The sequence below is a fragment of the Bombina bombina genome, chromosome 2 (genome assembly GCF_027579735.1).
Source record: "Bombina bombina isolate aBomBom1 chromosome 2, aBomBom1.pri, whole genome shotgun sequence".
Lineage (NCBI taxonomy): Eukaryota > Metazoa > Chordata > Amphibia > Anura > Bombinatoridae > Bombina > Bombina bombina.
This window is the reverse complement of record NC_069500.1, coordinates 670,077,083-670,087,734: the sequence shown is the minus strand read 5'-3', so window position 1 is coordinate 670,087,734 and position 10,652 is coordinate 670,077,083. Positions and strand designations below refer to the sequence as shown.

At 39.8% G+C, this 10,652-nt stretch overlaps 1 protein-coding gene across 1 annotated transcript in view; it reads left to right on the top strand.

The window, feature by feature from the left end:
• The window catches only part of ACO1 (aconitase 1), a 212,609-nt gene that overhangs the window by 174,255 nt on the left and 27,702 nt on the right, over positions 1-10,652 (top strand). The window contains 3 exon segments of the mRNA XM_053702628.1: positions 3,150-3,292; positions 4,260-4,407; positions 6,658-6,780. Coding sequence (XP_053558603.1) covers positions 3,150-3,292; positions 4,260-4,407; positions 6,658-6,780 — 414 coding nt within the window.

Sequence of the window (10,652 nt, the reverse complement as noted above, 5' to 3'; positions counted from 1 at the left end):
ATCAGCACCACCTGTAACCCCCATAAGTACCCCCTGTGTAACCTACATAAGCCCCACCAGCCCCCCCTGTAACCCCTATAAGCACCACCTGTGTAACCTACATAAGCCCCACCAGCCCCCCCTGTAACCCCCATAAGCCCCCCTGTATAAACTACATAAGCCCCACCAGCCCCCCCTGTAACCCCCTATAAGCACCGCCTGTGTAACCTACATAAGCCCATCAGCACCCCCTGTAACCCCCATAAGTACCCCCTCTGTAACCTACATAAGCCCCATAAGTACCCCCTGTAACCCCCATAAGTACCCCCTCTGTAACCTACATAAGCCCCATCAGCAACCCCTGTAACCCCCATAAGTACCCCCTGTGTAACTGTAACCTACATAAGCCCCATAAGTACCCCCTGTGTAACCTACATAAGCCTCATCAGCACCCCCTGTAACCCCCATAAGTACCCCCTGTGTAACCTACATAAGCCTCATCAGCTCCCCCTGTAACCCCCATAAGTACCCCCTGTGTAACCTACATAAGCCCCATAAGTACCCCCTGTGTAACCTACATACGCCTCATCAGCACCACCTGTAACCACCATAAGTACCCCCTGTGTAACCTACATAAGCCTCATCAGCTCCCCCTGTAACCCCCATAAGTACCCCCTGTGTAACCTACATAAGCCCCATAAGTACCCCCTGTGTAACCTACATAAGCCTCATCAGCACCACCTGTAACCACCATAAGTACCCCCTGTGTAACCTACATAAGCCTCATCAGCTCCCCCTGTAACCCCCATAAGTACCCCCTGTGTAACCTACATAAGCCCCATAAGTACCCCCTGTGTAACCTACATAAGCCTCATCAGCACCCCCTGTAACCCCCATAAGTACCCCCTGTGTAACCTACATAAGCCTCATCAGCCCCCCCTGTAACCCCTATAAGCACCGCCTGTGTAACCTACATAAGCCCCATCAGCCCCCCTGTAACCCCCATAAGTACCCCCTCTGTAACCTACATAAGCCCCATAAGTACCCCCTGTGTAACCTACATAAGCCCCATCAGCACCCCCTGTAACCCCCATAAGTACCCCCTGTGTAACTGTAACCTACATAAGCCCCATAAGTGCCCCCTCTGTAACCTACATAAGCCCCATCAGCACCCCCTGTAACCCCCATAAGTACCCCCTCTGTAACCTACATAAGCCTCATCAGCACCCCCTGTAACCCCCATAAGTACCCCCTGTGTAACCTACATAAGCCCCATCAGCACCCCCTGTAACCCCCATAAGTACCCCCTGTGTAACTGTAACCTACATAAACCCCATAAGTACCCCCTGTGTAACCTACATAAGCCTCATCAGCACCCCCTGTAACCCCCATAAGTACCCCCTGTGTAACCTACATAAGCCTCATCAGCACCCCCTGTAACCCCCATAAGTACCCCCTGTGTAACCTACATAAGCCTCATCAGCACCACCTGTAACCCCCATAAGTACCCCCTGTGTAACCTACATAAGCCTCATCAGCACCCCCTGTAACCCCCATAAGTACCCCCTGTGTAACCTACATAAGCCCCACCAGCCCCCCCCTGTAACCCCTATAAGCACCGCCTGTGTAACCTACATAAGCCCCATCAGCCCCCCTGTGTAACCCCCATAAGCACCCCCTCTGTAACCTACATAAGCCCCATCAGCACCCCCTGTAACCCCCATAAGTACCCCCTCTGTAACCTACATAAGCCTCATCAGCACCCCCTTTAACCCCCATAAGTACCCCCTGTGTAACCTACATAAGCCCCACCAGCCCCCCCTGTAACCCCTATAAGCACCGCCTGTGTAACCTACATAAGCCCCATCAGCCCCCCTGTAACCCCCATAAGCACCCCCTCTGTAACCTACATAAGCCCCATCAGCACCCCCTTTAACCCCCATAAGTACCCCCTGTGTAACTGTAACCTACATAAGCCCCATAAGTACCCCCTGTGTAACCTACATAAGCCCCATCAGCACCCCCTGTAACCCCCATAAGTACCCCCTGTGTAACCTACATAAGCCCCATCAGCTCCCCCTGTAACACACATAAGCACCCCCTCTGTTAAATACATAAGCCCCATCAGCTCCCCCTCTAACCCCTATAAGTGCCCCCTCTGTAACCTACATAAGCCCCATCAACTCCCCCTGTAACCCACATAAGCACCCCCTCTGTTAAATACATAAGCCCCATCAGCACCCCCTGTAACCCATATAAGCACCCCCTCTGTAACCTACATTAGCCCCATCAGCACCCCCTGTAACCCACATAAGCACCCACTCTGTAAACTACATAAGCCCCATCAGCACCCCCTGTAACCCATATAAGCACCCCTTCTGTAAACTACATAAGCCCCATCAGCACCCCCTGTAACCCACATAGGCACCCACTCTGTAACCTACATAAGCTCCATCAGCACCCCCTGTAACCCCTATAAGCACCCCCTGTGTAACTTACGAAAGCCCCATCACCACCCCCGTGTGTCCGTGAAGTCAGTGGCTGTACAACCAATAGGGTTGTGTTGCCAGTGTGCCGACTGCACCTTGTCTCTGATGAGTGAGAGAAGGTCCGTGTGTGCATGTGCGGCATTGTGCGCGCATGCGCAATGAAGATTACGGGCCATAGAATTCCTCAACCCGTTGCGTAGCCTTAAACAGCTGTTTTGAGGAGGTTGGGCCTCTTACGCATGTGCATTGAGCGCCACACACCTCCAACAGCTGATTTCACATCACCGGAAGTGACGTAGGTCCCGCATTCTTATGCGTTGCGACTTATTTTAAAACACTGTTCTTTCTGCAGAGACCCTTCAGCTTCTGCGATAAAAACGCAGATCGCACAGTGTTCTGCCTTGGGGAGCATGGATATAAAATATATTTGTTAAATCCATTCAAGGTAAAACAAAATGGTCAAAAAAATAATAGCAACGTGTTTCTTGGCGATATTTCAGTTAAATCAGGCTTGTCTATATTTTAATACACCTTGTTATAGATGAAAACTAATAGACACAGGGCACATTGCCCCTTTAAGCTTACCTTTTTTCATTAGACCTCATTATTGAGTTACCTGTCCATACATAAACTGCTGCTCTACTTAATCATTTGTTTAATTTGTGCACGTGTTGTTTTTAGACAATGGAACTTCAGCCTCCTAAATCCATCACTGAAGCATATGTCCTCTTAAATTTGGGAGATTCCGTAACTACTGATCACATATCTCCTGCTGGGAACATTGCAAGGAACAGTCCTGCAGCACGATATCTTACTAACAAAGGGTAAGCATCATTGTGCCTAATAGGGGGAGGCTTTGATGACCAGATGTTTTCTGGATTTATTTGCAAAATGATTTAACCTTCTTCTAGTTTTTAATTATAAATTCATCTGGGAAATTCTTTTAGGTTTAAAAAAAATCTTCAGCAAATCTTATTGATTTTACTATTCAGATTGTGCTACATATACTTGTGTGCTGTTAATATTCACTTTTTGATGTAATTAATTTATTTTAAACAATTGTAGTGATTGCCAAACAAAACTCATGTTCAATGTCTCTGGGAAATAATTGTTCCCAAAGATAAAGCACTGTTCTGTTAACACAAACTATACATATAATACCGGTTGTGATTATTATTTGCTCTGCAAATATTTGTTTGCAAAAGATGGCCCCTTAGGGATGCTTTTAAACATGTAGGTAAATGTCAACCCCTGGAAGCTGTTTAATGCTTTCTGAAGTATTCTCACATTTTCCAGAATAGCTGATTAGTTGAAGGAAATGAAGCCCAAAATGTATCTTTCAGGATTCAGATTGAGCAATACAACTTTTCATTTTACTTCTATTATAAAATTTGCTTAATTCTATTGATACCCTTTGTTGAAGAAGCAGTAATGCACTATTGAGAACTAGCTGAACACATTGAGTGAGCCAATGACAAGTGGCATATATGTGCAGCCACCAGTCAGCAGCTAACTCCCAGTAACACATTGCTGCTCTTAAGCCTACCTAGGGTTGCTTTTCAACAAAGGGTTCCAAGAGAATGAAGCACATTAGGTAATAGCAGAAATTTAAAAGTTGTTTAAAACTGCACACTCTATCTAAATCATGTATTTTTAATTTTTACTTTACTTTCTCTTTAATAAAATGCTGGTTTTACATCAACATGGTATAGGCAAAATATTTAAATAGATAATGCATTGCCGTTGTATCTATTACTTTATCCTTTTTTTTCCCCTTTTTTTTGCCTGTAGTTTGACTCCAAGAGAATTTAACTCGTATGGCTCACGCAGAGGGAACGATGCAATCATGGCGAGGGGAACATTTGCAAACATTCGTTTGTTAAACAAATTCTTGAACAAGCAGGCTCCTCAGACCATACACTTACCTACAAATGAAACGGTAAGGGCCTGAAATGTGCATCCATATGAGCTGTATCATGTTGTAGAACAAACTCACTCTACTAATCTCTGCAAAATACTTTCATGGTAATTAAATTCCAACCTTACATTTTATGAAAAAAAAAACATAGTAAATATTTGTTTAGGTATGAGAATGAAGTAGCAAATTCAGTTTTTGTTTGCTGCCCTAAACACACATAACCCCACACATTTTTGCACCATATGTGCCTCATATGTATTCCTAGCTGAAAACAGTACTTCAGCCACATACAGAACAGTAAATAACAACTACTTTTCAGTCATATACAGAACTTTATCCATCTCCTTTCAGTCATACAGAGGAGTGTTAATCCCTTGGGCACCACAGAGTGCTCACTCCAAATAATAATAGAAAAAACTCTATCATCTATTGAATTTTGTTTTATTAAGGCTTTTTAAGGGCCTTTTTGTACATTTACACAAAATCAGCAGAAGTTTTGAACTACAGTTATGTTTTGTTAAACCAAGAATTGTAAATGGGTTTGGGAATGTATTATATTTTTAAGTAATCTTTATATCAGGACTTCTTTTTAAGTTGGTTTAATTATTTAGCTATAAAAAATTGAATAGAGGATTTTGCAGAATTTTTAAAATGGACACTGCAGAATAGAAAACAATATGTTTAAAGTTAATATCAGCTAGCACATGTTTGCAATTACTAGTTGTTTCGATGTTAAACTCCAAAGTTTATAAAGCAGGGGAAAAACTTACTTCTGGGCGGCGGCCATGATGATTTGCTTAGTTGGTCACTGTGAAGAAGGGCTGATAATTTTGCTGATTATCACCTACTAGTGTATCCATCCACTTATGACAAATACAGCTCACTCTACAGGAGTGAGTGTGTGAGGTGCAGATTGATATATATTGATATATAGTCTTAGATACTGGAATGGTGGGGGCACACCGCCGCTGCTTAGTGTGACAGCAGACTTAAGCTGACTACATAATTGTCTCATCATTAAAACTTATGTAAGGATGGCAGCTGGAGCTGAGGGTAAATTTTCTGTGCACTTGAACAGCTTCTAGAGCAGCATTTCAAGAGCTTGAACAAGAATACTACAGGATTTTGTCATTGTCTGGGATGGCATCTGCAAGTATTGCAGTCCTTAACCATTATGTTTTTCAGAAAGATGCATATAGGGGCTTGTGGTTTCATTTGCATGTGCTACAGAGAGTTAGAGTAGACTAGAGACCCTTATTTTACTGGAAGTGACTTATTGAGACCAGCAACCTTCAGGGTGTACATTCCAGACACATTTTGCTGATAACTCTTTCAATGTATGTCTTAACTATTCACTTGTATTATAAAGTATCTCTACTATTTAAGACAGTGCTTCATATTCCTTAATCCCATATTTGTGAATCAGTATTATTTTACTTTTAAGAGCTCTTTAAAGTCAGATGCCTCCAATTAGATGTTTCATTTGCTGTTATTCTTCATATTTTTTTTATCTCAGTTATAGCCCTTTCTTACCACTAAAGTATTTTGATATACCTGAAGCATACTTGAAGGCTAATGAGTACCACATTATTGAGGCCTACTGGCCATTTGTGTAAGCTTTCCTGCAGTCACAGTTTAAGTGAAGAGGCCCAATAGTGACATTCTCTTGTCCTTTATACTCCTGGTATTCCCCCCCCCCCCCCAGAACAAACTTTGGTGTATTAAGGCCCAAGAGTGGATACTAAGCTTTATTGTTGAGGGGTAGTCTCTGTTTTATGCAAGGTTATTTTATTATAGGGGGTCACAAAATATACCAAAAAAACAAAACTGGCCTTTTTTGTATTACTTACCACCTTATTATTCCCCATTACACTCAAAATATGTGTAAATTGGTCCAGGAGAGTCCTCGACCTGTAAGTAAAGGGGATCTTTTCAGTATACTATATGATATACTTAGGGTAGATATAGTATAATATTATTAAAATAAAATGTTATCTTACTTTTTTTAAAAGAGACTAACATGCATTTTTTTCTTGAACATTCTCAAAATAATTGGGTTATAGAAATGTTAAAATAGTACTCCTGTTATCTGAGTTGTTGTGACTAGGAGTATTGATGTATGGAAGTATTGGGTTTTAATTTGCCGGTAATGCTTTGTTCAGTTTCTTCAATAAAACATAAAAAAATACTTCTCATGATATAAAGGTACTTTCTAGATTTCTTGCATTTTTTTTTTTTATTATTTTTTTTTTACTATTCTTTTTTTTCCAGCTTGATATTTATGATGCTGCTGAGAAATACCAACAGGCTGGATATAATCTGATCATTCTGACTGGGAAGGAGTACGGTTCAGGAAGTTCCAGGGACTGGGCTGCAAAGGGACCATTCCTACAGGTGATTTCATCTTTTTCATCAAGTTCACAATCCCAGAAATAAATATAAAATATTTGCTAATATGTGAATTACAACTCAATTATTTGATTATAATTTACAATGTATGTTGGCACTGCACTTCATTTTAACTGTATATTTGTTTAGGCCACTTTTTGCCCTTTTATTGCAGTATTCAGAAATTCTCACACTATGTACACAAAATAAACAAATCATTTGGAACATTTAAAGTTTTGTACTTTGAATGAGTAACTTAGTCATTTTAAAGGCACATGCTACAATTTTGAGATTGTAATATGAATTGTTTAATTATGCTTATTAAAATAAATTACATTGCCTTCTTTTTCTGTAATGTTTGTTTCCAATTTTATTTTGCTAATTTTATAGAAAATACAGAAATAATAAAATAAAATTATACACAAACGGGGCGTGTCTGGATAGCGATCCAAAGTGGTCGCACTTTTTAGGGCTCCGGGTGATACTCTGCTAATCCGCTGGTTAATAGGAGTCTAATAACAGCAAACAAAGCTAAATAATCATCTAAGGCATCACAATATATAGTGAAGTCTAATATATTACACTTCCCACTATGTGCGTGAAACCGGAGCTCAGAAACAGACACAAAGGACCTGGTGCGGCGGCACATAACAGGTGGCGCTTCCCCCTTGGCAAGCCGAGGTACTTTGCCATATCCGGACGAACTGAGACATCAGCACCTCAAACATCAACCTCCCAACAGAACAAAGAGGAGAAATTATAACTGGAGGTAAAACAAATACGGCATACAACACGCTACACCAGTTATGAAAATGGCGGACGAGACAGACCCATGTGTAACCATTGGCGCACAATGGCAAAGAATTGAGACTTTATTCCAGCGTCTCATGGACAAGGCTCCAATGGACTTCTTAATGGACTGCTTCCCAGTTGAAAGCAAAAATCAATTTAACTCTACCTATATGCAGAAAACAGATTTTCTTAAGACACACAACCAATGGAGGAGGCCTAGACACATGGAAGCAGAGACCCTAAAATAATAAAGAATCGCCTAACGGCACGCTGACAGCAGACATAGCGGAAGCAAGCACTCCGACCACAAAAACCACAAAACTAAAGGTCAGCACCCACGGCACATCACTGAAAAGATACCCGGAGATGAGAGGACTCCCGATTAGCACCAGAAATACAAAGGGGTTAGTGGAGGACCCTCGGAACAACACACTTGAACATCAGGTACTCTCTTCATCCGCACATATGACGGTCATCAGACATGATACAGGCCACCTAACAGAAGTCAACTATAATAACCGTAGCAAAGTGCATCAGGCGACTATTAACAAAGAGACACTGGGGGCAGCAAATCAGACATTAATATATAAAGAAAAAACATTTGCAGCTGGACTCTGTTTATATGCAAACCGTCCCGCCTCTACAAGCTAAGGCATGGGGATGATGTGCTGCTCATATGACGAGATAGATCAGTAAAATCACTGAAATGTTATGTCATACAATAGTTTCATATTTACTACAGTTTAGCAAGTTAATTGTTGCAGGTTTGAATTTGAATGTCCATAATTTTTAATATTGTTCTATAATCTTAACCTATACTTAGTGACAAAAGAACTCATACGCCCTGAAGGGTTTTTTAAACAGAACAGACAGATCTGTAGAAACATTTCCTATAAAGTTAATGTAGGGGATATTGTTAATTTCACAAAGTCCTTATATATACTCTAAAGTGCCTTACGGGGCTTGGTGGGGGGCCCTTGTGGGGACTCTTATTTTAACAAAACCAGAATACGGCTTATTAAACATTGTCACTGCCCCTTTACATAGGACTGACATCCCCCTTGTGGTCAACAGCCTGGGCTACAGGAAATAATAAACAAGGAAAGGTCTTGCTTATCGCAAGGAAAAATATGTTCTGTCAAAGCTGCAGTATATTGTTCAAAATGGGGGTATTGCAAAGTTAAGAATTTTATAGCATTATAAATAATACGAACAGACATAGATCACTGATTCAGTAGTCACTCCCAGCTATTTCTTTGTGTACAACATGTAATTTAACTATATATAACCTCCCATATATATTAAGACACGCACCCTTGAGAACAACAAGGTTACAAAAACAAACTGTAATTTTGATTTGCAGGGTTAGTATGGGAACAGCTGAGTTAGAAGTTTAATTATAACGATTTATTCTATTTTTTATGTTAAATTAACATCTCAAGGAGCAATGTATGGTTATGGTGTCCGGATTTGGCACTAGCATCTGTGTAACTCTATTGTGAAATGTATGTTTTAAAACTAATCTTCTTACAGATGCTACTTTTCTTTGTATGTTTTCTTTTATTATTATTTTATATAACCCCTAGATGGACGGCTCAAAATGGTCCATGAGGGACCTATATCGATTTTACAAGGGGCAAGAAAAAGAGGACAATTATTGTTTAAAAACTTTCTAGAACAAATATGTTGTGAATATTTGATAACCTGTTCATTCATGTATTATGTGTGATATTCATCCTCAATAAAAAATAAAAAAAAATTCACAAACATAATTGTAACTAAAACAGAAATGACTGACTTCTTTACTCTCGTTAATGGGACAGAAAACTTCAAAATTTTCTTTCATGATTTTAGATTACATTACAATTTTTAACAACTTTCCAATTTACTTCCATTATCAAATTTGCGTCATTATCTTGTTATCTACTACTGGCAGCAAGCTGAACATATCTAATTAGCCAATCACAAGAGACAAATGTGTGCAGGCACCAATCAGCAGCTAGTTCCCACTAGTGTAGGATATGTGTGTACTCATTTTTTCAACAAAGGGATACCAAGAGAACCAAGCACACTTGAAAATAGAAGTGAATTTAAGTGTCTTAAAATTACATGCTCTAACTGAATCATGCAAATTTAATAATTTGAAATTAGCTATTCATCCGTTAATTACTTCTCAATTATATATTGTGATTCATCAAACAGGGATTTATTTGTTTTTGAGTTGTTATATTTTTGTTTTTAGTAAACATTTCCCATTTTCCCAAAAAAACAAAAAAAAACAAAGCATAATTTATGTAAGACCTTACCTGATAAATTAATTTCTTTCATAGTGGCAGGAGTCCATGAGCTAGTGACGTATGGGATATACATTCCTACCAGGAGGGACAAAGTTTCCCAAACCTCAAAATTCCTATAAAACACATCCCACCACACTCATACCTTTAGTTGAACGTATAGCCAAATAGTGAGGCGTAAAAAAGCATACAAAAAGAGGAACTGGGAAAAATGTGCTTTTATAAAAAAAAAAATCATAATCACCAAAAAATAGGGTGGGTCTCATGGACTCTTGCCACTATGAAAGAAATGAATTTATCAGGTAAGTTCTTACATAAATTATGTTTTCTTTCATGTAAGTGGCAAGAGTCCATGAGCTAGTGACATATGGGATATAATACCCAAGATGTGGAAATCCACAGAGTCACTAAAGAGGGAGGGATACAATAAAAACAGCTATATCCGCTGAGAAATTAAGTTTTTCTTAAAAAAATTAAAAAAACCTCAAATCATAGGCTGTAGAATCAAACTGGTAGAAAAGTTCTTCAGGCAGCTGTCTCAAACACTACTTCAGAAGAAGGAAATACATCAAAATGGTAAAATTTAGTAAATGTATGCAAAGAAGACCAAGTTGCTGCTTTGCAAATCTGATCAACTGAAGCTTCATTCTTGAAAGCCCAAGAAGTGGCAACTGATCTAGTAGAACGAGCTGTAATTCTCCGAGACGGAGAGTGCCCTGCATCCAAATAAGCTTTATAAATCAAAAGTTTTAACCAAGATGCCAAAGAAATGGCAGAGGCTTTCTGAGCTTT